The sequence below is a fragment of the Fringilla coelebs genome, assembly GCF_963513975.1.
Source record: "Fringilla coelebs genome assembly, chromosome: 23".
Taxonomy (NCBI): Eukaryota; Metazoa; Chordata; class Aves; order Passeriformes; family Fringillidae; genus Fringilla; species Fringilla coelebs.
In genome coordinates this window covers 1389452-1416521 of record NC_140049.1, presented here as the reverse complement: position 1 = coordinate 1416521, position 27070 = coordinate 1389452, and the positions used below count along the sequence as shown (strand labels likewise).

Sequence of the window (27070 nt, the reverse complement as noted above, 5' to 3'; positions counted from 1 at the left end):
TGAAGACTAGGGCTCAGTTATTAAATAATCTGTTTATTGCAGGGCTTTCACAAAGGAGAAAAAAAAAAAAAAAGACAAAGCACCCAAGTAGAAAGAATAAAAATGTATTTTCCTTCAGGTTTTAGACTGACACAGCAAGTACAAATCCTTTAGCGTGAGCATGTCACAGCAGTTTGGAAATGAACAGACCCCAAGTGAACAGACAGTACAAGACTGAATCATGACAGCTGCTTCTGCAGGGCTTCCACTCACAAACTGGCTCTAGCCTTGACTATCATGGTAAAAAAACCCCTCCTCCAGTCAGGGCTGGCAGAGGGAAGGGAAGGAAGGATGGGCAGGGGCTGTCAACAGTCAAGGAGTGCAGACCCCTTGTGGGAAATGTTCCTTCATCAGCCAGTCTCAAGCAGGCAGCACTGGGTGAGCTTTCAGGACCACAGGGATCATTTGCCCTGCCAATGTTATCTTCACTCAGCTGGAACCCAGCACTGTCTGCAGTCTTCCTATAACAGATACAGAAGTGACCCACAACTGCAAAATGCCAGATAAAAGGAAAAAAAAAAACCAAACACAACAAAAGAAAAGGTTAACTCAGCAGTTTAAAACACTTTTTGGTTTGTTACCTGCCTTTTTTTTATTATATGCATAGAGAACCTGATCTAACCACTAAAGGAACATGCAGCATGATTTGCATAAATAAGCCAAATCAGGCTCTGAACTGGAGAAACTCTGTTCAAGTGGATTAAATGACCTGGTTTGTGAGTGAATGATCCTATGAACCACAATTCCCAAACACACACACAGAAGTGACACATAACAGTGGCAGCTTGGCACTGGAACTGGTCTTGGAGAGCATCTGCATGGTCTCCAGCAACTTCTGTCCTCTGCAAGCCACCACAAATCCAAAGGCCTGTTTGGTCCAGAGTAAGGAAGTGACTCTGAAGTCTCAATGCTGCCAAATCTTGCTCAGAGAAGAGTGGGATGCACTGAATCTGTAACAGGATGGGCAAGTCTAGAAGAAGCCATCACAGAACTATCAAATGCCACAGTCATTTAACTTTTAATTAAAATTAATTCATTTAACCCATTATATCCAAACCCCCTCTGAGAATTACACAGAAACCCCATAGAACATTTCTTACTCGGGGTAACTCTAGAAACAGCTTCTAATCCAGTATCTACGTGGAAAAGTCACTTCTCTTCCACTTCTGCTAGCTCTCTTCTTGTGCTAATGGCCCAGAAAATAAAAGGCAGTCCCATCCTGGGAAGTTATTATTTCTGAAGGCCTGCACCTGAAGCAAATTAAAAGAAATCTTTACACTGGAATTTCAAGTGTTGATTTTCAAAGTGCAGGGCTGCAGCATGGCTGTGATACAGGCACTGCAACCCTTCCCTTGGAAAAAAAAGTGAATGATCAAAAATGAAAAGTCAGAGCAGACTGCATCAGTGAAAGCCAATCTCTCATGAATACCACCTCGAGCAAGGCAAAAAAAGTGCCAGTAAGGGATAAAAACCCCCCAAAATGTATGGCTCACTATAATTAAGAGTTAAGAGGTGCCTGCAATAAGGCTCTCTCTGCAGGCTGAGGGTGCACCCATCTGTCTGCTGAGGGTTGTGCGTTGAGTCAGGTCCAGCTTCTGCTGATTTTGCTGTCACCTTTTAGTCACAGGTGTTGAAGTAGAAAACATCACCAAATCCAGAAACTATTCTGACTATCAAGGGCATGGGGAAGGAGAAAAAGTAAATGGACAGAGCACTTTGGAGGAAGAAATAAAGCCTACTAAAACCTAGGTTTAAAAAGCTCTTCCAAAAGCAGCTAGAACTAAATAAACATTTCTGACTGGAAAGCAAAGAATACAGTAGAGAGTGATGGAGGATTTCAAGGTCTTTGCTCTGCCAAGGATCTGGCAGCACCTTGATGCCAACTGTTACTTCTCACCCCATCAGTAGCTACTGGATCAACAGTGGGAAAATTGACTCCTGAGTCAGTGAGATCTTCACGGGAAGAAAGGAGAGTTGGAATTTAGCTAAGGGAGATATCCAAGCACGGGTGAGCTCACATCTGTCACACATGGTGCTTTACAGTGAGGAGACTGAGGAAAAATCTCTTATTCTAGTCAATTAGTCTTTGGTGAAGCCCAATCAAGGCAGAAACACAGATGATGCCCACTGGCTGAGGAGAGTCCCCATTAAGTCACACAAACAAACTCAGCAGAACAGGTTAGATTTATCTAAAATCTTGGAAGCCTTGAAGGAAGAACTCCACACTGAAAGTGAACAAGGAGAAAAATGGATCTGGGAAAGGGCAGCTGGGTGTGTAGGCTATGCTGTAAACCAGAGTTTAACGTTGTGGCATTGCTTGGAAGCTTCTAGGAGTTAAGCCAGGGGTGCCTGAGACATTCTGCTGCTGTAGCTCGTTTCTCTGGGATCAGCTCCAGCATAGGGAGTAAGAAGTCTGTGAATCCAGCTGCCTCATCTTGGGCCCACTCGTATTTTTCCACCAACACTTCAAAAAGGCCCCAGGGCTTCAGTTTGGTGATGTGCTTCAGATCACCTGAAAACCCAAGACAAATGGTTTAAGTGTAAGATAAAGGAACAGAGCAGCTCAGTAAAATTGGCTAAACAGCTAAACATGACAGAGTGAGCTCAGAGACTGTCCTAAGGGAATACACACTGCTAGGGCATGCTGAAGGGGGAAGTCAATTATGTTAAACCCCCTTTTCTATCTGCTTTAGAAGCCTGTTGTAGAAATGTACTTCCTCAAAGGGCTCTTTTTCACCTCCTGCTATTTCAGACCCCCTATCAGCAAATATTAACTTCATTAAATCAACAATTATGCTGCTTGACATGACAGATAAACTGTGCCACTGACTCTGGGATACCTGCAGTGCATGGAGCACTGTTTGAGAAAGCAACACACTGCTAATAAAGAAGGGCTTGTTTTTATAAACAGAGTTATTAAACTAGGTCAAAACCTAATTTTTTGACTCCAGTGCATTTCTGGGGTACTCAGAACTTCATGATAATGTTCTGTGCTCTGAGCAACAATGGCTCATGATGCCAGGCACTATTTAAGGTGCCTTACACTTAGCTGCAGTTTTACTGATAAAGCATTTCATAAAACAAAGGAAAGACTTAAAGATGCCATCTTTGCTGGCAATTTCTAACAGGCATTTCCAGCAAGACACTCCTGTGTATTTGGGCAAGGGATGAGGGGATAAAGTGATATTTGCTTTGTTTCCTTTTACCTTTTTTGGTGAAAAACTCCTTGGAATATTTTCCTGCCAAAATGAGCTTGCGAGGTATTTTCCCCAGAAGTTCTATGATCAATGCAATATGATCTGCATGTGAAAAATGAAAAAACAAAAAAGACAATGAGATTCATCCACATAAAAACTCTCTATGCTAGTTTCATGCTCTGGGATATAAAGAACTATCCCTTAAAAATTACTTTGGAGACCCACCTGAAACCAGGTTACACTAAGCAACAACAAAGACAAGGAGCAAGGGGAAAACAAATATGGGCAATTTGAGGCACAATCAGTTTGAAACACAAGGTAGAGAATCCAGCAGCAAGAGGAATGCAAAACACCAGAACAAGAGCATGGACTTCATTGCACAGTGTTTTACTGCAAAGGCTTGAGCTGATTTGGGTAAATAATCTTTTTGCAAGGAGCTTTTGCATTACTGATTTGTAAGACAAGGCTCATTTTGAAGAGGCAACCATTGGATTTCAAGTCCTGCTTTAAAAAGGAAAACCTGAGACAAACAAACCTTCATCTCGTGAGTAATCTTCCCCAGAGTGAGGCTCGAACAGATAGTCCCCTGTTGCCAACTCAAAGGCCTAAACAAACAGAAATGAGCACATTAAATCACTTCAAAACACTCTAAGGTGTGCTGCAGGTTGACTCTGCAAATCTCTGTGGGCCAGAAGCAAAGCTGTGGGCAAGAACAATCTGCAAAACTACAGTAAACAGCTATAATCCTAAATATTCCATTACAGCCTCAAGTCTGCAGTGACTTTGCAATGCTTTAAAAACTGCACTGAAAGCATCATAGGCACACCTGGGATGAATTTTGGGTGCAGGGCTGCCAGTTAACCACAAAGTTAAGGTATTTCACATGCTAAGCCTTTCCTCTTCAGAGTTTTGCAAAAATACCACCATGTCCAAACTACAGTTTCTGGGGTTGGTTGTTTTGTTTTGTTTTGCTTGGGGTTTTCTGGGATTCTTCCCTCTCCCCAGTCTTCCCATGTTTTTCAAACAGTTAATCTCTGAACATCTGTCTGCAGAGATGAAAACACATTTGAAATGAGAAAAACATCTGCACTCATTTCAGCTCACCACTCCTAAATTCTGTAACATTCACCCCTTATGTGTTCACTTGTACTCAGAACTGACCTTCAGTACAACTGAACTTGTACTACCCCTGACCTTCTTTAATTCCCAATTTTCTTTAAGAACTGCTGGTGCCAAACAATGGACTCAGGCACACTGTGTAATTCTGGCCACATGCTCTGCAGAGAAATCATTCTGCATTTTCTTTCACCACATTCATCAAAATCCCAGCTTGTTTTCCAAGACAGCAAAAATGTCTATTTTTCCAAGCTTAAATTATAAAACCCAAGCTTTGATTTGTAGAAGAGACAGAGTGGAGACACTGAAGAGGCACATGCAGTAACTGGCTTGACTGATTTTTTTCATTGTCATATTCAACATTTGGCAGCTGTTAAAGGAACAGCTTCTTCCTCATCTCAGCATTACTCAGAGTAAACATCGATTCCAAACCTGCAGAGGATGATTAAAATTAGAAATGCTACTGAAGGCACTGTGAAACAGTGCTAGATGCAGCAGAAAGGGTTTTTTTGTATATAAAAAGACATTGTGTTCAGAATTGCCTGGTTGTCCTGTTTTTCCAGAAAGCATGATGGCAAGCTACAATCATATTTGAAATCTGCTGATGCTGGACAACAAAACTTTCAAAAGGAAAGCCACATGTGGAGAAAAAAAGATAAACTTACAAACCAGCTCTGGTGTGGAAACCTATTACTCAACAAATCTGGAAGCTGACTGAACACTTGTAAGGGGTTTTTGCCAGTCCCTCAGCAGCTCAGAGGGCAGAAACATCCCCAGCTGGCAGAACTCACCATGCAGGCTGTGCTCCAGATGTCTGCAGGGGTGTTGTACCCTGACCCTATCAGCACCTCCAGGGACCTGTACTGCCTTGTCTGGATGTCTTCAGTGAAATGCTTGTGCTAAAGAGAAGAAATGTTTTATTAACAGCTCAAGACTGCTTAGAAGAGAAGAATCAACAACCTGGAAGGTTAGAGTAGATCACAGCTCATTACCATTACATTCCAGCTGCATTTTGCATCCTCATGAACTGTTTCCTTATATTCTCTAAGTGCTGTTTAAATGCTGTACATGAGATATTCCTCCTCCAAGTGAAACAGTCCAGCAATTCAGAGGAAAGCAAGCCACAAAAGCAGAATAAAGGAAGAGTCTGCAGCATCTCCTAGCCAGTCCTGGCAGACAGGCCATGGTCCTGCTGCCTTAGAGCAGATAAGCAACACCAAGGTGAGAAAGCACCTTGCCAGGCACTGCCAGCCTGATTGAGCTGAGACTCATCTCTCCCAACAGATCTGAAGTAATTTGCCATTTTAGAAGCCAAGTAAAAAGAGATATTTCTTCTATTTGAAATGTCAAACATTTGAAAGCAGCAAGCACAACCATCAAAGAATAAAACTTGGGAGTTTTATTGTGTGAGTCTCTTTCATGTGCTTGTGAAGGCACTGCAATGGTCTGACAGGCTACACAACCAGCACATCAGAGCAATTGTTTGCAACTTTGGAGGCTCTCCTGGAGACTGAGAAACTCCTTCAGCAATGTCACACAGCAGATTTCTACACTCTGTGTGTCACACAGCTCACAGACCTGTAAGAAGTAACCAAATGCCAGTGAGGCACCCAAAGCATGGCCTGAAATCTTGTGTTTACAGAACCATTTCTTTCTTTGTGTCTCTGCTTCCCCTCTTTCTTCCCTGTCATAGTTTCAAACTGTCACTGCTTTCACAGCCAGGTCTAAGGATGCGTTTTACAGATTATTTTCCATCTTGGCAAACTGACTGAATCTGCAGCTTTAAAAAGTCAATGTGAAAAGACCAAACTTACCACCCAGCAGGCATTTCCTAGGTCAGCTATCTTCACTTTGAGCTTATCTGCATTCTTGGGCTCAAGAGGATTAAGAAGGAAATTCCCAGCAGCTGATTTTCCTAGAGGCAATGTGTACAACAGCTGATTAAAGCTTCATAGGCAGTGTCACCATCTGTCACCCAAATCCCATCAACCTCTCCCCAGCCAGGAAATTTTCCTGATGGATCAGAACTGTTCCCTCCCTGATGCTTGGGTATAAAAACGAGCATCACTCTGCACTATCAACAACATCATTAACACTGGTGTCATCAAGCAGAAGGATAAATGAGCATATGCAACAGTGACTATTTCCCAGCATTTTTTGCACAGCCTGTCTATATTAAAAAAAAAAAAAAAAAACCCAAAACCAAACCTTGTTGAAATAAAGGCATTGCCAGAAACAAAACAAACTTCACAACCCCCCTTAAGCCTTCCTAAATCTTTGAAGGAAGAGTCCCCAAGTTACAGCATCTTTCTGACATACCCGTCACTCACTGCTGCAACACAATCACAAGAGCTAAAGGAAGTACTGGGAAAATTGAATGACACAAAGGAGAACAAAAGCATTAAGTCACTAAATGACATCCAGCTGTACCTCTGAACCAAAAATTTGGGAGAGTTTGAAGCTGTAAATTTGGGAGAGGGCTGTGAGAAGCAAAAGATGTCAGTAATCTAGCAGAGGCACCCTGCAAAGTGCAGTTCAAGTTTCAAAAACCAAATTTCTCTTGTTACTTTTCATCCATATAACTCCCCTAGTGGCACTGTGGGCAAGAAAATGCTAGAATTTTTTTTTTAGTAAGTACAAATGGTAGTTTTACCCTCCTTCTCCAAGCAAATATATATCACCTGGCAAGGACACAAAGATGCAAAAATAGACAGTTTTACCAATTCATATTTTTAACACAAACACACCTGGAACATGTTTAAATTGCTGTACACTATTTCATGCCTTATTTTCTCCCAAGCTTAGAAGACACATTTTTTCCACTCTGAAGAAAATCATATTTAAATAAAAGCATTTTAAAAGTTTGGTTTCTTTCCCAACACTGTATAAGCTTTGTTTTTAAATGGGAAAACATTTACCCATCTTGAGTAATGGAGAGAAGTTACCTTTGCTCCATATTAAGAGCCAAATTGTCAGAAGACACTGATCATACCTATCCCTTAATTTAACAGCAAGGGACAATCTGTAAGCTTCATGAAAATCATATAAGCAGCACCTGACTTAAGGGAGGAAATGTTCCTCCACTGAAAACCAAAGGCATAGGTGGTTTTAAAAAGTAGGAATATTTATGCACTCAAAAGTCAAAACTGAGGCACAACTACAACCAGCACCTACAAACAGCAAAAACTTGGAGTATGATTGCCAGGTTAATTACTCCTGGCAGGAAAACTCTCAAACAGTTGGTTCTGATCCCTTCAGCCTACAAAATGCACATTTCTGTTCATATGATGAAGTGTTGTAAAGAAATCTCCCACAGCAAGGAGCCCTTTCTGACAAGGCTCCTCTTATACCTTTGTTGTCTGTCGGGCTGTTAGCCTCATTCTCATCCTCTGAAGGGATCTCTGTCCTGATGCTTTCCTGAAAATTGTTGATCCCCTGCTCGTTCAACACCTGCTCCTGGCTGGGGACGGGCTGGCACACCATGGAATCCTCTGGGACCAAGGGCACATACAAGTCCAACACTGCTTCTTGGCCAGTGACCTCTGAGTCATTGTTGTGCTGAGTGTAATTAGAGCTGTGCAAGTCCTCATTCTGCTGTGTGTCAGGGGGGTTGTCACAGTCATTGGCGTTGTGCAGGTCGTCCTCGAGGCGCACGGAGCCCTCGTTCCCAGAGTCTGTCAAGTCTGTCATGGGGATCACTCCGTTGCAGTTGATCTCTGGTGCAGCTTTTTCCACGTTGCTTTCCATGAGATTAGATCCTTCCTGTCCAAGGGTTTCTGCTGCAAGAGGGGAAAATGAGAATGTAGCAGAATAGAACTTAATAAAAAGCTGGAAGATGTTCGAGGGTGCCCTGAGAGGGAGGCAGTACTGTAAGTGTAACTGAGCACTGCCATTCACTCAGATGGTCACAGGAGATTTCCCCAAAGCAAACAGGGGAAATGACAACAGCCACCTCTGCTAAAGGTACCCCCCCTCCTCACACCCACGAGACAACGCTGTCCATGCCATCTTGGCAATGCTTTAGGTCCATACCTGGCTTTTTGTTGATACTTTCCTCTGATGGACTGACTTTGATGAGCATTTCCACAGGGGTCTGAGCTTCTTCCTCCTCTTCAGGCTGTGTCTGCTCAGGGTTTGCTTCCTTCTCCATTTCCTCTATCTCCTGCATTCGTTTCTCCAACAACTCAGCCTGTCTTTTCTGCTTCTTTTTCAACTTCTTTTTCTTATTCTTTGACATTTTGTCAGCCTACGCAGAAGCAACCAGAGAAATTGGACTTAACATTTTATACTTCAATAAATTTAAAATGCACCAAGGTTTAATTTATCTTAGAGCTGAGGAAACAGTCTATGATGAAAATGCTGGAGACAGCTCCTCTCCCAGATAAAAAGCAGCTATTCTGGGTTTTGAACTACTTGTCTATGGCTCTTACCAGTGCATTTTTGCCCTGACCTGAAAAACCTACATTATTCTCCAAGGGAGGGAGATCTCAGACTCTACAGAACAGTCACTTTCCCAACAGACCTTGAGATCACCACAAGAATTCCTTGTTCTGGTGATAAATGAACTAGTACCATTTACAAGTCCAAGACAGCATTGAACCTGATGCCTATGCCAAACACAAATCACAGTTTTTCCTTCTGATATGAGACTGCTCTCTCTCAATGCTGGATTATCAAACAGTGCAGGAGACACTATCAGTAGATGCATACTTACAGGTGAAAGCTGTTACACTTACTGGTTTAGGCTGTGGTGCAGTGCTCACTGAAAGGGAAAGGAAGATCAGTAAATCAGTCTGGCTATACTCAAAAACTGCAACTGCATCCTGATGTTAAGGTACATTTTTCCTATGTGGTCTGATAACATTTTAATGGTATCAGCAAATGTGATTTTGAAGGCTCATTTCTCTACAAAAACACAACAATAAAAAATGATAAAAACATCAAATGAGCAAATGCATAATTCAAGTTTCAGACAGGAGACTTGCTTGACTGATATCAAAGGCTTCCTGCCACGTAGCTTCATTTACTGCATGTATTATGCATCCTACCCAAATGAAAATGCAAATCAAAGCATTAAAATACCAAACTTCAGGGAGCTTCCTTCAGCTAAGATATGCTGTGATTAGTTCAGCTCAATGTTGGTGCTGTAAGATTATGACTGACAGAGCCTTCCAATACACACTGCAATGATTTTTGAAAAGTACACTCAGCTGCAGATGGATATTCTGAGGAGGAACACAAGAGAATTTGCCCTCAGACCTTTAAGGATGTTTGCATGTCAAGGCAGCTGGTTTTGTTGCAGTTTTCCAGACTTCTGCAAACTGACATCAGGTAACTCATCTTGTTGAAACTCTCATCAAATGCATTTCCAGCATCATGCAATGAAAGGTAATAAACTTTTGAAAGAAATGTGAGAATTTTGCCACATTTTTACACCAGTTCCATATTGAGTGCATCAACATTGTGCTACACAAGACTGACTTTACCAGTGCCAGCTTACAGAATTCTCTAATAGCTGTTGTTAAAAGCAGGCTCCAGTGAGCATTTATCCTCCCTCTTGTTTTCTGACACAAACTGAGTTACAATTTATGACTAATTCCCCAATTTACACTCAGGTTTTCAAAGGTTATTTGCATTATTGTTCTACCATACTCAGGAAGTTTTCCTTAGTGATGATTTGGGGGTATGTGGGAGAAACAGCATCAATTTTCAGGGAAAAAAAAAAAAGAAAATAAAAATCACCTGCAGAGCCAGATGGTGGGGGAGCCCCAGATCTCTGCCACTCTGTTGCCTCTGCAGCCAGCCTGCGAATGTACTGGTCATTCACACACAGCAGGATGTTCTCAGGCTTTATATCTGTGTGGATGATTCTACATTTTGTATGCAAGTAATCCAGACCCTGAAGAACCTGCAGGCAAGGGAGAAGGAAGTCAGCCATTAGACAATCTAATTGGGAGCAAAGTGAAAATGCAAAAGTGCCTGGGATGGCCAATGAAAGGGTTTGTGTGTTTGAGAACGCTCCAGGTTAGAGCTGGGGTGCTCAGTGGTTACAACCCAGTTCCACAATGACAGATTTGCATACAGATTTCAGCTACCATTTAAAGATACTCTATTTACCCTCATAGCTTAACTTACCACAGGTGAAAAACTAATTTGAATACTCTACAATAAAATCACACTTTCCTCCTCCCCTGCACCTCCCATGTAGAAAGGTGTTTCTTCTTAGGCTACCACCCAGTAGGAGAACCAGTTTCTCCTGCTCTTCCCATCATTAAGCACCATGCATGTTACTGTGACAGCTTAAAAAATACTTCACTTATGAGGAATGACTGAGGTGAGAAGAGGTTAAAAGCAGAAACCATCACAGTTTAAGTGTCAGAAAACAACTAGCTGCAGCAGAAAAGGCTTGCAGTAGAGAAAAGTACTAACCCAAGAATGTTTTGTTGCATGAAGGAGATACCACGGATTTTTAAGTTTTGTTTCCTTGGATTTGAGAAAGAGCAGTGAAAGATTTTTAACTGGGTCAAGAGGAAGAGTGCACTCAGAACTGGAACTTACCTGTTTGATGATTTTTTTGACACAAGGGAGAGGAAGACCCTGATAATTTGACTTGATGATCCACTTCAGGAGATGATGCCCTAGAACTTCAAACACCATACAGATATCTGGAACTGAATCAAGGAAAAACCCGGACATCCAGACCTAAGGAGCCCCAAATTCCCAGGACTGAGGATGAAAAGAAATCCAAACCAGTTGGGCACCTTGTGTTAAAGAACCCTCATCCTTCTGACAGAGCTGGGAAATCTGCCTTCCTCAACAGCACCATTCTATGCAACACAACAGTGCCATTACCTAACATAAAATAAAATACAGAGGGAAGGAGCTGCACAAAGGTCCCACTGCAGCAGTAGCAACCTCCTCCTTTGAGTGGGAGCCAGTTGTACATTATTATTTACTGTATGTTTTGGAACAGCAGTTATTTAATGTACATTATTATTTACTGTATGTTTTGGAATAGCCTACACTTCTGCCCCCGGCAAAACTTGATGCCAGATCTCTCTGTACCAGCATTACCTGAAAAGATAATAAAATCTCCATTTCATAAGTAATCTTCAGACCAATAAAGTCACTTTCTTTGCCCTCCTTTGCCTCTTTACCAGCAAAACAAACTTTTGACAAGCCTGGATTTCAACTATATTTTTATGATCTGCTTTTGAGCTCTAAGATCTCAACAGCTACAGTCACTCCAGTGACATATTCAGTACAATAAAGCCAAACTTCTATGAGTTTATCAGGCTGCTTTTCATCCACACTGGCATACATTTCACAAGAGTGGAAGAAATATAAGCTCAAATCAACATTTACTCAGAAAAAAGTTAGAGAAAATGCATGATGGGTCTACTTTTCATAATCTGCAGCTCAATTCTCTCAAGCAGTCCAGCAATTCTCACTGAAATAAAATGTAACTTATCTCAAAGTGAAAACAATGCATAAAAATCCAGCTTTCAAACTTTGAGCATCCATTATTACCACTTGCTACAAATCACTGCCTGTGAGAGGGCTGTTCCCAGAACTACAGGCCACTGTCAAAGCAATACACTGCAAACATCCTAACAATGCTGATAAATTACAAAGTAAGATGTTTCCATAACTAGATAACCAAGCTTATTTTCAAGTTATAGATGGCTCATCTGCTATTTTCAGCTACTGATTTTAACAAGCTGTACTGAAATAACAGGTTCTTAACAGGCTGCTTGCAAAATTGAGGGGTTGAGGTAGATGGGCTCTCCTACCTCAGAGGTACCTCTGACACAGCCACTCAGTCCTGATTCACAAATTGGTGGCAGAACATTAAAAGCACAACCAGGCAGTGCTGACACAAATGACACCAGACTGAATCATCACTCTGGATGTGAGCTCAGCAGGCAGTTTGGAGGCAGATCTTCCTACAGGTTTCCTTGGGCAGGGAAAGGGATGCCTGGGCTTTGCTTGCCAAAGCAGGGCAGCTGCCCAAGAAACTCCCATCTTTTCAATTCTTGGCTTTTATTCCACAAAAGGATACGGGAACCATTCACTCCTGAAATCTTGAAGTCATCTAACAACTGAACAACTCTCTCTTTGCTTGGATCATTTGGATCACTGTTGCGGACCTGCAGAGAAAGAGGTGATTGTGATGTCAGATCCACTGCACTGTTTGGTTCCTACACAAATTCTTGATGATCTGGAAATATCAAGCATGTGACAAATGAAAACTCCCCAAAATGGAAAAAAAAAAAAAGAGTAAAATAAAATTGAGCCCAATGCAGGCACTCACCGACTTCAGCAATTTGATTTCATCCAGTGCTGTTTCTGTGTAGTGCTCTGCACTCTTCACCACCTTCATTGCCACAAATTTCCTCCCTCTGTGCACACATGGCAAGTAAATTGGGAACTGTTAATGCTCATACAAAGAACTTATTTTCCAGGATTATCCCAATTCTTTTGCATGCAAGATAGTTTATTTCACACATCATGGAAAAATAAGGTTTAAACACTCAAAGACTGCCTTTGAGTCGTTTTTTAACAAAAGATTCGTGTTAGTCATTTCTCAAAATATGGAAAATAGGTCAGAGACTGAACACAAGTCTTCCCACAGATATGGTTTGTCCTGTTAAGTCCCTCCCACACACTTGCAAGCACAATATCAGAAGAAACTCCTGTTCTAGGATGTGGACAGCTTATGCCTTGTGTTTTTATCTAAAAATAAAAGGATGTTCTCTGCTCAGGTTTGTGCCTGCCTGGCAGGAACAGCAGCTAGAACAGGAGCACTTACTGGATGTCCCAAGCCAGCCACACGGTGGAGAAGTGACCCCATCCAAGCTTCCTAATCACGTGGTAGCGTCCATTGAAGAGATCTCCTATTTTCACAAGGTGGTAACCCCCTGGAAAAACACAGGAACCAGAGAGCAGGTGTGAGGAACAAGCATCACAATCACTGCAGCACCACAAAATGTTTCCCCAGTGAAAACACCTGCAGTCTGCTGGCTGGCCACCTTTGGAAAACACAGGTTGTGATGGGAACAGAATCTTGCAGCTAAATATCAGCATTGCTTTTGTATGCTCTGATCCTAGAATGTGAAAGAGGTAACCAAGATCTAGAACTGGAACTTGGAACTGCAGCCAAGATCTAAACAGCTCTCCTTGCAATTTTACGGACTGGAAGGCACTCTGCCACTCAAAAGAGGAAAGTTTCCTCTGCACCCTTCATATCTCTCAAGCTACTGACTATACAGGGGGATTCCCTCACAGAAGCAAAAACATGAAAAGCCAAAGATGGAACTGGCAGAAAACAGAACAAAGAGAAGAAGCTGTGATTTGGTGTTTTCATTTGCTCTGTATTTTGTTTCTGCTCAGAGAAACAGGGGAAGGCTATTTGCAGAAACAAATTATTCTGAAGAATGGATATCAAGATAATGATCTGATCTTCAAAAGAAAACTGAAGAATATGAAAAGGATTTGAAAGTGTCTCTTTTACAATGAAGTAAAAAAAAGAATTAAATGCCTACTTGCTTTTATCAATATTGAAAGCCCCCTGGCAGAGAGAAAAAGTTCACAGTTTTAAAATTATGCATTAAAACAGTTCTGCAACTCAAATCCTGACTGATAACAGAGGGAAACTTGGAGACCACATTCTCCATTTCCTGTTGGCTTGAAAAATGTTATTATCATCATGCAGTTTCAAAGTACTTGTAATGTACGAGGGAGTCTATTTTCATTCTCTACAGCAAATGGGAAATGGAGGGGATTCCTAGATTGCACTGAAAATCAAGTATCTTCAACAGGCAAGTGCTCACCTTTACAGTAATCATTTGGATCCTCTTGCTCATCATCATCTGATCCCAGGATTTCCTCCTCTTGCTCTGGAAGATCACTCTCGGATTGAGCAGCAAGGCTCCGGTGCTGGGTGTCAGGTCTGAAAGAGATCACACTGCATGTCACACATGTCACACACACAGAGATCACACTGCTCACCCTGCCTGTCACACCCAGAGATCACCCTGCACATCTCTCACACACAGAACACACAGCAGTGCTTTTATTCCCAACCTAAAAATAGAAATAATTTTTTGCATACTAGTGAGAAAAGCACCTTAATGCCCTAGATCCACTTTCATAGTGGAACCAAGCAAAGTCCAAAGAAGACAGATTCAAAAGCTTAGTGATCCCACCAAAACATTAGCCTCTGAACCCCTTCTCTGCCTTTCTCTAAAGCAAATTTATATTTTTTTATCCTAGGTAAAACTTGAAAATTTAAATATTGATTAATTTTATTTTAAAGACTAACATCAATTAGTTTTTACTCTCTTTTGGGAAAAAAAAAGTTAACCAGTGTTTTAGAACTTGTGGCCCTTTGTTCCTTTGATATTCAAGGTCAAATGAATATTTAACAGTCCTTCTGCTTCTAACACTTTAGAACTCTAGAGCCCCTTATCTTGACATTTATTTCTCCTGTTCTCAAGGGGCAGGCTGCATTTTTAGCTCATCTCTTCACTCGAGATCCAAAGTTTATTACAGTTGTCTGAACTAGGGAGAGTGGGAGGACGCAGAGCAGATGTTCAGTAAACCCTCCTGAGAGCTTGTGATTGCAGAGGGATTGGAATCAGGCACTAAGGTGGTGGAGGTTTTTCACTCCCACAATCATAAATATTATGTTCATTTTATGTTTAACTTTCCATGAAATGTGCTACTCTGAGTTCTTGCTTGTGAAGGCCATGTCAGCAAAGGCCACCTCCACGCTCTAACACACAGCCTGTGCTCCCCAAATCAAACATCTCCCATACCTCAGCTCTTTCATGGCATCACACTGATCACAGCCAAACAGCTCATGAAAGGCTAATACCAAAATCAGGTAATTTATTTACTTTACAAAGCATTACAGGGAACAATGAAATGCCTACAAAGATTCAAGATACCCCTGTACAAAGCAAACATTTGTAATGAAAACAATGCCTACAGACCACTTGCTTTGGCAGCATTTAAGGGCAAAGTACTGCAAGATATCAACATTAAGTTTCCTTTCCTCAGAAGCAGGAGATATTAAAAAAAGCTGGAGTTGTCCAAAGAAGTGGGCAGCAAACCTCATTAGAGCAGTGACACACAAGCTCAGATAACATTCTTCACAGAGAGTTCCCAGCACTGAATTAGCGGAAGTTTCTTGTATTGAAACTATTGTTGCAGGGAAGCAGCAGATAACAGCAGTGCCTTCAGCACTCTCTTTCAAATTCAGCTCATTTTGCTGCAAGAAGGAAGAACTGCCCACCCAGTGGCTATGCCAGCAATACAGGCAGGCCCTCAGATGCAGTTTTCACAACTTAGTCCTGAGCTGGACTCCTGCACATCATATCAGGGCTGTACTAACTCATCTTAATCCACAAGAAAAATTTAATATTTTCATTTGGAACAGTTGTACAATAGAATGAATGTTCAGCACTGACCTATTACACATGCCAAGACTTCACACATTAAACACACTGCTAGCACATTCAAACTACAGCCATGTTAAACATCATAAAAAGGGAGAAATCTTGTGTTCCAACCTGATGATGACTAAATTCACAATCACTTAGAAGCCACAACTCAAGTTCATTTAAACAAGGAGGACCTACAAAGGTCATTTCCAGGCACAACCCACCACCAGACATTTACTTTCAGTCTGCTGTCAGTAAGTCCTGCTGTTTTTTTTAAATTCAGGAACAGCTTAGTGGTCTCAAACCATAAACCAAAGACTGCCAAGCTAATCAGACTTCTATTAAGAACCCTGCAGCTTGATCCAGCCCTGAGATATTTCGTATTTAGACTTTTTAGTCACTGAATTATAAGCCAGGGGTAGGAAGAAGGAAACCTGCAGAAGGGGGTGCAGAAAGTCTTAGAGGTCAAAAAGCTTCTTTAAAATCGCTGCATTTCTCTGGGGACAACTGAGATACAAATAAAGTCACACATTATCCCCAAATTAAGAGCAAGCAGCAAAGGCAAGAAATGGTCACAGACAGAATGGTTGAAGGGGAGATTAGATGCTCACAGACAACAAATCCTATAGACAGGGTAAAGAGAACAGGAGCTGGACAGAAAGATTTCTAAGCTAGGAACCTCACACATAGCGTGAGTAGAAAAGAGTAATTCTCCCCAGTGCTGCTTCGGGATTTTCACTTTTTTAACTGCACAGGATGTAAGGGATTAAAAAAGACTCAAAAGAAAATTGCCCTGAAGTAGCAGTGATGCAGACAGACACATCACACCATTCTGCAGTCCCAGTGCTTCTCAATAACAGCAATTCCATGCATCGAGGAAGAAGTTACTGGAAGCACTAAAGCCCATTCTCCTGGCAGCTTTCTGTGCCCCTCCTAAGGGGCTGACTAATCCTGCTGCTGGCAGTCTCACACACGACACACCCTGGAGTCTGCAGCCGAGTCTTTCATGGGGCTCCAAAAGCATTTCACTTCTATACATTAGAGTCTATGATACCAACTAATGTAAGAAAGCCGAATTCAGGTCACACACATTTCTACAGTGCTATTTCCTTTATTAAATCACCTCCAAAATACACCTCATTCTTCTGCCTTCCTGTGAAAATTTGTTTGATGTTATTACACACCACCCTGTTCTTCCCCTGAAACGACCATGTCAGCCCAAGATAGAGATTAAGAGAGAATCAATCAGTGCAGAACATGTATTAATACATAACAAAAAATTATATACTAAAGCACAAGCCTCATCTGTCTGCTTTGCTCACAAAGACAGTACTCAAAGAGGCACAAAAGGCTGTTAAAGACGGCAGAAAAATCCATGCCCAGTATTTAGAGATAACAGCTGAAAGAGCTGTTGTCAAAATTGCAAAATGCAGATAAAGTATATAAAAATCCTATACTAAATGATTGTTTACACATTAAAAACCAAGTGTTCTAGGGTACCTTTTTTCTTTTACAGCCACCTCTGATCTACAGAAGAACACCGTGATCACCTTTTCCTTTTGCTCTCTCATTGTGCTAATTAATCATCAGATTGAACTGGATCTGCAGGGTCTCTCTACAACTACATAGCAATATTTTACTTAAGAAAAACAACGTGGAACAGAAAAGCTAAGGCAAAATGCTAAGTCTTCTATGGAATTCGTGTGAATCCACATCGAGAGAGACCCTCCCCAAAGTCCTTGTTCCCTGAAGAGCTGCAAATTCTCAAGGCAAAATTAGAGAGGGGAACCTACCTGCAAGAAGCACGGCCTCCCATGGATAAAGGTATTCCTGAAGACAGCCCAATAGTTTTCGAAAAAGCCATCAAAAGTCAGACACCACAGTGCTGGGGAAGGAGGGGGACATCAGCAGCAGGCAGAGGGGCTGGCTCTCCTCAAATGCAGCAAAGCTTTGTGCAAGAGTGAAGGAGAAGAGGGATTTGCCTCCAGCACCCAGCTGCAGCTGCCCAGCACTGCATTGCAGGTGAAGGGCCGTGCAGCAAGGCTGGGGCTTGCTCTCAGCTGATCTTCCTGCAAATTCAGTCATGTCAGGGGGGTGAGCATAAAGATTCATCCCCTCCTCTTGATGTCTACGTGTCTCTTCTTCCCTCTAATGAAATTAGAAATTCAGGCAGATACTTTGTTTCATCTTCCTGAACCAGCCGGTTTTATTTGCCTATTCAATAGCCCGGTGGATTCAAAGCTGGGATGAAGACAAGGATCATGGTAATTGTCGACAGAGCAACCCTTTTGATAGAGGAATTCCAGCACAATCACTCAGCAGGGAAAGAGTGTTCAAAGGAAAAATAAATTTTCTGATGTAATTCCACACCTCCCCTTCCAGAGTTACAAGAAAAACTTATCCTTTATGCTTAAAATGAGAAAACAAGCAGGAGGAGTCAAATCTTCTTCAAAAAGTTGGACTGAGTATTTTTCACAGCAGCGGGTACTTAACATCATCCAACAATGCACAATTCCCAGTCATTTCCTGTGCCTGTTTATCCTGCTGGTTTATGTAAGTGATAGGGGAAACAAGCCACAATGTGACATAGCAAGTAACAATTTAGAGATTTCTCTCCTAGGAGGACTTCATTAGTGAAAGACACAATGATGCTGCCCCTGCATTTTTAAAGCAAGAGGTTTAAAGAATTGTCTTCATCCACTTGTATGTCTACAATATTTTTACCTAAAATATTTTCACCAAAGCTCACAGAAGGCTGAATATGCTTGTAATAGTTCAGCATTAGTTCAGCCAAACCTGTGCATATTAGAAAAGGAATTAAAAACATTCAAAATTTTCCACTGTAGACAAAATTTTGCTCCATGTTCACTGAAGATATCACCCAACCCCTGCAATGCACAGCAGGGATGGTGAAGAGTTATTTGCAGGAGCTAAGATTTGAGTCACTCACTTGCTCCTTACAGAAGGTGTTAAAGCAATGTGGAAAAACACTGTGGAATTTTCTTGCCAGTTTTCAGTGGAATCACTTATCTGGTCCACACACAAAAAGGAAGGCAAATAATGATTAAGAAATCTCAGCCACACAATGTGGGTTCTTACAGATTTGCAGAGAAGGAAGGGTACCCTCTATAAATTACCAGTCACACAGCCAAGTCTCCACACTCAGCTTCACCATCAAACTCTCAATGTGTTCTCTCTGCTCCAACAACTTACATTAAAAAACCAAAACCCACTTGAAAGAAGGTCTTTGGTTTTCCTATTCAAGAGCATTAAGAGTGACTTCAAAACTCGGTTTTGGACAGAAAAGATTCCTCCTTGTCCCTGAAACAGCAGAAATACTGTCCATACTACCTAATTGCTTGCCTTGAAGAGATACAAAGGCAGACTCCTTGCACCCTCAAGCAAGGAAGTCAAGGTACATTTAAACCGAATCACTTTAGTCACACCCATCATCCTTAAATACATACCAAGAGGAAAAGATACTCTCCTTACTCCTCTCTATGTCTGCCTCTCCCTTGAAATTTGCAAAGATGACGCCCATCTGCAGGAAACTGAAGGGAAATGCTTCCCTAATTTTAAGTAGCCTACAACACAGGCTTTATAAGCAGTGTCACCCCTTATTGGTGAGCTCAAATTGCACCCATGAAACGCCCCCAAGCAAAACTCAGTTCAGTGGACGCAGGAGGAATGACAAACCCAGCTCCCACTGCAGGCACCAGATAAAGGCACTGCAAACACACCCCACGACTTCTTTCCACCTCAACCATCCAGCCAGTGGTTTGCTGGGCTCCACACCCAATCCAGCAAGATCTCACTTAAGGATTCCGGGTTTTCATTTGAGAAGAAGCTCCATATGGCATGGTGAAAAGCCAGGATTTAAAATCCCTCTCCCATTTCCACATTGTGCATGGAGACAATGTCTCTTTAAGGAAGAATGCTTGCAGGCTGCAGCTCATTACTATTTCTTAGTGTGCCTGTAATTTCATGTTAAGGCACATCTAGTGAGAATGAACACTCACACGCAGATCTGCTGGCAAACCTCATGCTCAATGAATATGGAAACTGACTACACACAACTTCCAGCATGAATCCAGCTCTGAAATGATCAAAGTGTTTTCCTGCTTGGATGCAGCCTTTCTGCCCAAGAAATTCCAACTGTTTTGGGGAGAATTATAAATCATTGATGGTGGGGGGCCTATGAGTGTACAATCCATGTTATTTTGTGATTACTGCAACTCATTCACTGTTGCATCCCTATTTTTCTAAGTAAATAACTGCTCTTTTCTGGCAGCAAGGCAGATCCACAATCCTTGCTGCTAGAGAGCACCCATCCCAGAGCTACAGTAATACAATTGTCAAGAACTTAAAAGAAGACTGAAGATGGTCAAACATTAGCTTTTAAATACCAGTACTCAGAGGCACCAAGACATATTTTTGATGAGCAGATCTGTGGGAGCTCAGTTTGAAGATAAGTACTGGCTTTCCCATAAGAAAGGTAATAAAACACAAATAACAGGCAATCAAGTTTCTTTCTTCCCATCCCCACTCCCCCACACAAGCACTTAACAAGCTGTTTGTAGAACTGTCTGCTAGTCCCACTATCACAAACCAAGGGATTTCTATGGAAACCAGCAAATTTCAGTTGTGTCCTGTCATGGTTTGATAATCACTTCTGTATTTGAATGAAAAAATACGAGGGCAATGGAAATTACAGGTGTCACCTTCAGAGTTCCAAGAAACTCTGCCTGCTCTCTTTGTACAGCAGTGTTAGGATAAATGCATGCTCCACTCCACTGATATAAAATGAAACTTTTAAGACAGGAAGGAGTGAAAGAAATAGGATAATCCTGAATTTGCAGAGAATTAAGAACGTGGTTCAGGTTCCTATAAAAATATATATTCATTTCCTATAAAAAAAAGCTTATACACAGAATCAGAATTAGTATTTACAAGGTGTTTCTGTAAAGCATCAGTTTAGACTGGTTTCGTCTAAACCAAGCAAACAGCAATATTAACTACTGGATGATGAAAAAATAAGTAACTTTCCAGTTTCTTTTAACCTTTCCAAGAGGTTTTTTTGTTCTGTTTTTAATTATATTAAGTTTATAGGTAAACTTAAAGCAGCTGTAGTTCATTTGTAAAATGAAGGATATTTTGAACTGTTTTTACTCCCTTCAGAACATTCTCTGCAATTTTATATAATAATTCTAAATACTAAACTCAACCTTTTAGAATCGTTATTTCATGCTATTTACTGCAAATATGAAGAAAAAATGTATTACAGAAAAAACTGAATGTGTAATCGAAACTATCATGGAACATTAGATATTAAAAGCACATTGCATGTGGTTTCAAGTATAGATTTTATGGAAAGTCATGAAACAACCCAGTTAAGCCTATTTTAGAAGATTTAACTAGAGCAGCTTTGTATTTAAATAGAATAAATGTTGTGGAACTGTACCTAAAGTTAGAGGCTGACACTGAGTTCATTTAATTGCACAGCATAAAGCACATGCAAATTTCTTTCATTTCTGAGATACAATCAAATAAACTTATGGTAGCAGAGAAAAGAGTTGAAGCATGAAGTGTAAGAATATAAACACAGCATTTGACAAATAACATGGCTCTGCACTCAAAACAAGGTTAGTGGCAAAATCAAGAGCTAACCAGCAGTGCATTTAACCTGTCCTGAATATGTGGTTAAAAAAAGATTCATTAAAAACCCGTAACATGCCAGCTCTGAAAGTTATCATTCAGCAACCTCAAAATCTATACAGAAATTAACCTTCCCAGCTGCACTGTGAACTCTGTTGGCAGAGGCAGTATTGCTGGTCTGCAGCTAGAGAAAAAAAAAAAAAGTAACATGTATAGAATTAGACAACGGATTATTCATACAGAAATTAGAGAAGGAGGAGAGCATTTCAAAATTTGTCCTAATGCCACCTTCAAGGAATACCAGGAACACGTACAGAATAGCATGGAACCATAATGCATGTCTCTCAAATACTTTGGTTAAGGCTCCTCACTCTTCAAAAGCTCCATCTCAAAACCACTGACTCTTGGCTGAAGGCAACAAGAAAAAAATATTTTAAATCCCTGTGATGTGTCTGAGAAATCATTACTCTAGGCCTAAAGAAAAAACACTCCAACTCTCACTCCCAAAGCCTCAGCCTCACTACGTTTGGTCCTAGGCACCTTCAAGTAAAATCATCCTGAGTCACCAGAGATTTTACAGACATAAGCAGCATTTTATGGAGTATACAGAAGCCGCTCTAGGACTGACATCACCTTTCTGTAGAAAGGAATCCATGAGCAGCACTGAACACAGCGTAAGTGCAGCCTGCTAAAAGCCATTGTTTAGTATTTACTCGAGTTCTTCTAATTCCTACATCAGCCTCCAAAAGTTCCCCACACATAAAGACTCGTGACATTCCTGCGGTAAGAGAGAAGCCACACGACAGCATCAAAGTTAGAGAACGAAGTAAACAACACACCACGGCATTCTTTCGGCAAGAAAAAAGAAATCTCAGGGGGAAAGAGAATCAAGAGGGGGGAGAGAGTGGAGAGAAGTTGGCTCCTGAAGGCGGCAGTTGCTGAAGTGCCCCGGGGACTGCAGAGAGGGGACGCTGGCAACTCCGTCCGAGGTACAGCCCGCGGCCAAGCGGAGCCGGCAAGGGCAGCCCACCACCCGCAGCTCCGTCCCTGAGCACCACCGCAACTCCACGGCCGGGTTTCGGGGAGAAGCAGGCAAGGCAGAGCCTCCCGTTCCCCGTCCAGCCAAGGAGAGGAGCCGGCGAGAGCAGCCGCCAGAGCTGGGCGGCAAAACGGCCGCCCCGGGCCACGCGCCGCGCCGGCTCCGCTCCCGAAACGTGCGCTCGGTTAACTCCGGTTAAAAACCCGCCCGGCCCCGGGGGCTCGCACGTTCCTCTGCCCCGAGCGCCCTCCGCACCGCCGGGCCCGGCAGCCCCTTCCCCGCGGGGAGGCCCGGGGGAACAAAGAGGCGGCGGTGCCGGCGGGAGATGCCGCCCCAAGGGAGCCGCGGCCGCACTCACTTCCTCTGGGCCTTGTCCTTCTTGGCTTTGGTCCGCTTCTTCCGGGCCTGCAGCGCCAGCACTGAGGGAGAGAAGGAGAGAGAGGCGTGAAGGGCGGCGGGCCCTGCGGGGGCCCCGCGGGGCGATGGAGGCCGCGCCGCGCTCACCTTTCCGCTCCATGGCCGCCACCGCCGGCGGCCCCGGGCGCCTGCGCTGCGCCCGCCGGGCTGGGCACGCGCGGCTCGGCCGCCTGAGCCGCGCGGAGCCACCGCCTCCCGGCCCGGAGCCGCCCCTGCCCTGCCCCGCCCGCCCTGCGCGGCTCCGGTTCCGGCTGCGGCGGCGGCTCCGGCTCCGGCTCCGGCTCCGGCAGCGGCGCGGGCGGGGCGCAGGCGCGGGGCCGTGCGGGAGCCGCCCCGAGCCGAACGGCGGCGGGTGGTGCTGCCGGTAGTGCCGCGGGGCACGGTGCGGGCTCCGTTTGGCGCCCGCCGCCGGCGGCCGCTCGGGGCGTGCACCGGCCTCCCGCGCCCGCTGAGCTCCCGCACCTGTACCCGCCCCGCCGGCCTCTCTCAGCCCGCAAAGCCTTCCACTGAATCCATGTGTAAAATCATGTGCCCCGAGCAGAGTGCAACGCCCAGCAGACTCGGAGATTCTTAATATTAAATCATTTATTTAATAACGACCACGGGAAAAACCTTTGCAGTGACTGGGGCGTTCAGGCATTGTGTGCATGCATTAAATACTTGTGTTTAAGGTGGTTATGTGTTCACCTTAGAACTCTTGCAGGCCCTACTATTTGCAGTTTTTCTCAACACTAATTAACCTGGAAGGGCTAAGATGAATGTGTAGGGGATATGAAATAAAACCACAACAATTTGCTGAGTGGTCTTCTGCAGCAATCCCTGCCAGGAAAGCATCGTGGCATCCCACCAGCTGGGAAGAACATTAGAGCATTGCTGCGTGCAAAACAACTGGACTTGTTGCAACTACGTCAGGTAAGAACTTCAGGCTGCCAACAAAAATTATAGACAGCCCTTTAAACTGTGACTTCTGAGGGGTTTTTTAGTGGTATAGGTGGAATGTGTGGCTATAAAGCAGGTGTTTTGTCACTTCACAGCCCATGTGCAGGGATTTTTGCTTGGCTGAACACAGAACCCTTGTGCCCATATGTGGGAACAGTGGTATGGCACTGCACACCTGTATGGGGAAAAAGATCAGGATTGACTGGACTTCCTCTCAGCAGGATATTTGTTTTGCAGCATGAACACCTGTGACTTGCATGCTGACATTCTGATTTGTGCCCGTGCTAAACTCTGCAGTCATTACGGTAGGAAGGGAAGATTTGGAACTTTGCTGAACAAGATGAAAAAAAAAAATCTCTTAAGTTTTTAGTGGACACCTTTCATAGCGCCAATAGCTAAGCATCCATTTCATCTTAAATCAAGGCTGCCATTGGAGAGTCAATAGAATCTGGAAATGAGGGCTATGCTTTTCATGGGTTTTACATTACTCGTTTTGAACAGAGCTGAGAGAAGCTTGGCGTGAGGCCACTGTCCAGAACAATGCAGGGAAGCATACGTGGTTTGAGAATTGCTCAATACCATTTGGGCCTTCAGGTTTTCCTGTCTTTCAGTCCAAGAAGTTCCAGGATTCAGCTTCCTCTGCAGTAAGAGACTCTACCCAGTCTTCTTGAAAAGCCAAGTTCATATCTGGATATAACTCTTAGCCAAGGGTGGCCAGACTGTCAAGGTGGTCAAATGCAGTTCCCATAACGAGGTGACACCACCTGAGCAGCGAGAGGGCTCTGCTGGCCTGGGAGCAAAGGACACCCAAATCCCCAGCTCTCGGGGAGCTGGGCTCACAGGAACTGCTGGAGGTGACACCCCCGAGCTGCTGTGGGTCCCTGCTGCATTCCCAGGGTTTGCCCTGCTTGCTCTCTGCAGGCACCTGCACAGGTACTATCCCAGAGCTGGCTCACAGCATCAGTCCCAGGCAGGCACCTCTGTGCCCTAGCATTCCACTCAGATGAATCACAAATACTCTGTGTGCTGTTCACATGATAGCCTGTCGCTGGAGAAGCCCTGAGCACTGGGTACATCAATTACTTGACCTAATTAACACTGCAGAAAAAGAGGGGATGTTATTTTGATTCCTCCTGTTCTGACCTAGAAGGAAACCATATAAACACTGCATCTGGGAAGCAAAATAAACAAACCTATCCCACCTCCCCAAAAGCAGACAAGTGTTCCCTGTATTAAGTTATTTAGTGAGTGGGTTAAATCAGGACTTGACCTACATGATTTATTTCCCATGTATGTGTTTGAATCAGAATTTCCAGTAGCTACACTCTGACTAACCTCACCACTTAGTGCTCCTTCTCCCCCCTTTTAATTCCCTGGCAATGTTGGTGTTTTGTTTTTGTTTTTGTTTTTTGATTTACAAACAAAATACAAGTGAGGCTTCTGGCATCTCTGAACTGTGAACAGTGACTGTGAGGACTCAAATTAACATTATAGAGCTGTGTCCTTTTCCATAATTTCACTGTCAAGGGTGGCTCTGCTGACAAGTGGATACAAAATGGAGAACAGAGAAAACACATGAAACAGGGAAGTGACAAATGAACAGGGAAAAAAATCATGAAGAAGCAAGGCAGACATTTTTCTTAAACAATGAGCTGGAGGAAGAAATAAAAGAGATTTTCTTATTAAAAAATGCAATGATAAAATTTCCAATAATATTAGCAAAATTCTCCCTTTGAATTCTGGGCAAAACTTATTTTATTTCATCAGGTAATTTTGGCTGGACAGACTCTTAACTCTACATCACATGTCATAAATATACACAATTCAACATTTACTATCAAGTGGTTTTGTTTTTCTGACTCCAGAATTTCATCCAATCTCCTTACAATTTTTTAAGATATAAAAAGATAGTGGTGAACAGAAGGCTTTTGCACAATGTAAAGGATCTCACTGCTACAGAAAGTAACCTTGTTGACAAGTCTTCATGATTACTGAGAACTAGAAAACACAACAGCAACTCAAACTACAGCTCTGCCTGCATTTATCACCAGAAAATTCCTTTACATCAGTGTAAGTTGGACAAGACCCATGGTTTTAGGCTTCAGCACCCCACATGGCTAAGCTGATAAAAGAGCTGGTTATCCAGAAAGAGAAGGCTGGCTCTCCTGCTTCCCTTTCCTGTGTGGTCCTGTCCCTTTTGGCAGCAGCAGGCTGATAGGTTAGCTCACCACACCTTGGAGAACCTCACCCAGTGGCTCAGTCTTGAGTCTCGAGCCCTGTCACAGTCTCAAAACAATAGTTTAAGTTTCAGTATACACTGAAACAAAGCCCAGATAAATGATGAATAAGAGATTCTGTGTTTACTTTCACAGGAGCACTTAGCAGAGCAGAAAAAGCCATAACCATTGAGAGTCCAGACTAGATCTAAAAAGAGATTCAGAAAGAAAACTGTGATATTCATAGTCAAACCAGACTAAAACAAAGAAACAAACCCACGATCACTCAGAACGTGTCCGTCTTTCACTGTATTGCTAACAATTCAACTTTCTAAAGCTTGAGATGAGTAGCTAAGTGGCCTTGAACACAAATCCCTAACATTAATTTTATTCTGTGATATTCTGTACTTACTATCTGGTGAAGACCCCATGGGTTCCACCCCAAAATTAGCTTAACCTGCTGCACTTAATGACTTGAGACTTATGCATGCACTTGAAAGCAAACACATCTGTATCTTTGATAGTGCAAGGCCTTTTGAGAAGTATTGAGAAGCAACTTATTCTCAAAAAACACAGAGAACGATCAGGACAATGGGAAATCTGTGCAGTGAGAGCTTAGCTCTCCCCAACACCCCTGACTTGACATCCCTGGAAGGGAACAAAACATCTTTGGGAAGTTTGCAGGAATTCATACCAGCTTGCAAGGCTTCAGGCGCACTAAGGCTGAGATACACCCTGGCACGCTGTTACTCACCCTGTGCTGCCCTAGCTAAGCTTTCTTATCTATTTTCCTTTTCTTTTTACTTTTAGAACAGCTCAAGGAGAAGCGAGGCGGTCGCTGAGGGGAAGGCGGGACGCGCTCGGCCCCGCCGCCCTCAGCGCCGCTCTCGCGAGACGCGGCCGCGCGGGCTCCATATTGGGGCATCTGTGCCCAGGGCCCGGAGCTCTCGCGAGCGCGGCCCCGAGGAGCCCCAGCGCTGTGTCCGCCCGCGGGGAGCGGCTCCG

At 43.1% G+C, this 27070-nt stretch overlaps 1 protein-coding gene across 3 annotated transcripts; it reads right to left on the bottom strand.

Annotated features, from left to right (window-relative positions):
• Nucleotides 1-88: 88 nt before the first annotated feature.
• On the bottom strand, nt 89-23106 carry SRPK1 (SRSF protein kinase 1). 3 transcript variants are annotated; one of them, XM_084220870.1, is made up of 16 exons: nt 22998-23106; nt 22852-22912; nt 14186-14304; nt 13165-13273; nt 12667-12754; nt 12415-12502; nt 10911-11017; nt 10095-10260; nt 9089-9114; nt 8385-8598; nt 7703-8128; nt 6167-6267; nt 5144-5251; nt 3772-3841; nt 3246-3338; nt 89-2551 (listed from the first exon to the last, which is right to left on the bottom strand). In XM_084220870.1, exons 1-16 carry the CDS (start codon nt 23008-23010, stop codon nt 2367-2369), a joined length of 1974 nt encoding a protein of 657 aa, XP_084076996.1. In that variant the 5' UTR covers nt 23011-23106; the 3' UTR covers nt 89-2366. The 3 variants fall into 3 exon arrangements, with proteins under 3 accessions (XP_084076996.1, XP_084076994.1, XP_084076995.1); XM_084220868.1 differs by having other exon boundaries at nt 7703-8131; nt 22998-23104; XM_084220869.1 differs by lacking the exons at nt 22852-22912; nt 22998-23106 and adding an exon at nt 17593-18265 and having other exon boundaries at nt 7703-8131.
• Between the last annotated feature and the right edge of the window lie 3964 nt (nt 23107-27070).

What these genes read in the sequence shown, in the direction of transcription:
- SRPK1 (XM_084220868.1), bottom strand. An exon ending in TGGCTGGCTTGGGACATCCA is followed by an intron (nt 12,755 to 13,164) that starts GTAAGTGCTCCT and finishes ATGTGTGCACAG; the next exon opens with AGGGAGGAAATTTGTGGCAA. An exon ending in AAATCAAATTGCTGAAGTCG is followed by an intron (nt 12,503 to 12,666) that starts GTGAGTGCCTGC and finishes CTTTCTCTGCAG; the next exon opens with GTCCGCAACAGTGATCCAAA.